The sequence below is a fragment of the Apium graveolens genome, chromosome 3 (genome assembly GCF_009905375.1).
Source record: "Apium graveolens cultivar Ventura chromosome 3, ASM990537v1, whole genome shotgun sequence".
NCBI lineage: Eukaryota > Viridiplantae > Streptophyta > Magnoliopsida > Apiales > Apiaceae > Apium > Apium graveolens.
In genome coordinates, this window is record NC_133649.1 from 201,491,255 (window position 1) to 201,494,202 (window position 2,948).

A 2,948-nucleotide genomic window follows, 5' to 3' on the forward strand; every position below is an offset into this window, starting at 1 on the left:
ATGCTCCCTACAACAATTACCTAGTTAAAAATCAAGACAAAACAGGTTCTAATTCTATAACAGTTAAACACAATTAGTAGCTAGAATCTTACTCGATTAAACTATCAATTTCTTTATTCCCGCAGTTGAATAGAATATAACGATGAATAGCCATCCATTCAACTTCAACTAAATTCACAGCCTTTCCATCTTTATTTCTGCGTGAACCAATAAAAAAATCTACTTTTTCTGGAAAACTTTCAAATTTTGCAGCCTTGGTAATTTTTGATCCTCCATGGCCACCCAAGAATCTTGAACAAAATATCAAGCATTCTTCGGCCAGGTAACCCTCGGCGATACATCCCTCTGGTTTAGATCTATTCCGCACATAAGATTTCAATTTATTTAAATAGCGCTCAATTGGCCACATGCTTCGAACATGGGCCGGTCCACCAAATTCAATTTCTTGGCACAAGTGAATCAAAAGGTGGACCATCACATCAAAAAAAGCCTGAATGAATATAGTCTCAGATTGACAAATAATTTCAATTATTTCTGTTTGCAGCCTCTTAAGATCACTTAAGTCGATGACTTTACTCCAAATACCTCTTAAGAAGGCCCCTAATCTGATAAAAGGGACTGCAACCTCCGGTTTCAAAGATTTCTTCACTGCAAATTGTAATAAGTAGTGCATGAAAAAGTGAGCATCATGACTCTTATAGCCAGATACCTTTCTCTCCTTCATGTGCACACACCGGCTGATATTAGAGGCACTTCCATATGGCAATTTAGCATTTTTAAGGACAGAGCAGAATAAATCTTTCTCTTCATTTGTCATGTCGAATATCGCAGCCCTTATTTCAAGGTGTTTCCCGTCACTTGATAGAACAGGATGGAGGACCTTTCTGATGCCAAGTTCTTGCAAATCTAGGCGAGCTGCTATATGGTCTTTTGTTTTTCCAGCAATATTGAGCAATGTGCCAAGTACTTTATCACACACATTCTTCTCGATGTGCATAACATCAAGGTTATGTCAAGAAACATTGTGCTTCCAGTAAGGTAGATCAAAGAATATTGATTTTTTCTTGAAAGGCGAATTCGACTTAATCTTATTTTTTTGGCGCTTTCTTTTCTTCTCTGGTTTCTTCCCCCCAAAATGATTTACAAATCCTGCCAATAATTCTTCAATGTCTGTTCCAGTTAGAACCTCTGGAAAATCTCTCAATTCAATTTGACCATTAAATTTTCTTTTATCAAGCCTCCATGGGTGTTCGGGATGGAGAAATCTCCTATGGTCCATGTAACACATTTTCCGACTATGTTTTAGGTACATAGAGGATGTTTCATAATTGCAAACTGGACAAGCTATTCTTCCTTCTGTGCTCCATCCAGATAGCATTGCTAGCCCGGGAAAATCACTGATTGTCCAAAGTAAAGAAGCGCGCAAGTTGAAAGTGTGGTCAGTAAGGGCATCATAAGTCTCAATGCCTACTTCCCATAGCTCATTCAGTTCAGCAATTAAAGGTTGCATGAAGACATCTATATTATTTTTCGGAGACTCGGGACCAGATATGAGTGTCAAGAGAATTAGATTCTCTTGCTTCATACACAGCCAGGGGGGAAGGTTGTAGTTAACCAAAATAATTGGCCAAGTACTATGACTTATGTTCATAGTACGAAAAGGATTGAAACCATCAGCGGCTAGGCCCAATCTGATGTTTCTGTTCTTGGATGAAAATTGAGGATAACGAGCATCCAATGCCTTCCAAGCCTCTGCATCAGCGGGATGTCGAAGTTTGCCGTCCTTTTTTCGACCTTTTGCATGCCATAACATCAGTTCTGATAACTCTTTGCTCATAAACATGCGTTGCAACCTTTTTTTGAGTGGAAAGTAGCGCATCACGTTTGCTGGGACCTTGTGAATTAACTTCTTCTCATTATTGTCCACGGTGCCTTTTTTTTCCACTACGACCCACCTTGAAGCACCGCAAGTTTTACAATTTTCTTCTTTTTCATTTTCAGCCCAAAACAGCATACAATTATTGGGGCAGGCGTGTATCCTTTGATAATCGAGCCCTAAATCTTTAATAACATTCTTTGCCGCATTAAAAGACAAAGGAATGTGTGCTTCTGGAAAAGCATCTTTTATCAGCTCTAATAAATCCCCGAAACCCGACTCCGAAATCCCATGAATGCACTTTAAAGAGTACAGCCTAATGATAAAACTTAAGCGGGAAAATTTTTTGCAGCCCGGATATAAGGGCTGCTTTCCTTCTTCAAGATGGCCATAAAATTTTTTGGCATCATCATTCGGTCCAGTAGTATCATTAGTACGATGGAACATCTCGTCCAAATTATCTCCGAAGGTAAAGGAATCTTCAAAACCCATATTTTCTGCCCGTTCAATATCTATCCTATGATCTTTGCTCGAAACCTCACAAATCCAATTCGCATACAATGGACAAGGGCCATGACAAATAAGATGATCATAAATAAGATCTTGAGTATGCCACTTGCCATTTCTACAATTCTTGCAAAGGCACAACATTTCATCGCCTACGGAAAATTTGGGAAATGCATTTTCTAAAAAATCCTTTATCCCCTTAATGTAAGGTGTACTGTATTTTGGAAGGGTTATCCATTGACTTAGATCATCGTCCATCACTACAGAAAACAGGACAATAATGTTATATTCCTAAAAGAAAACAACGTAGTCGTGAAACCATACACCCATATTGGTTATACGTTCTAACAACACAACACAGCCGTGAAGCCCTAAGCAGACCGAGGTAATATTTTATGTTCTCCTTTTCATTGGTTGTACATACTAATAACGACACAACCGTGAAACCCTAAACCCATATTAGATATGCGTACTAATAACAACGCAGAAGTGAAATCCTATACCAATGTTATAGATTATATGTATTAATAACAACACAACATAACAACGCAGCCCTGAAATCGTA

General features: G+C 38.5%; 1 protein-coding gene across 1 annotated transcript; it reads right to left on the reverse strand.

The window, feature by feature from the left end:
• Positions 1–1,012: 1,012 nt before the first annotated feature.
• On the reverse strand, positions 1,013–2,641 carry LOC141714776 (uncharacterized). The gene has a single exon (XM_074518275.1). The coding sequence runs from the start codon at positions 2,639–2,641 to the stop codon at positions 1,013–1,015; it is 1,629 nt and encodes a 542-aa protein (XP_074374376.1).
• Positions 2,642–2,948: the final 307 nt, after the last annotated feature.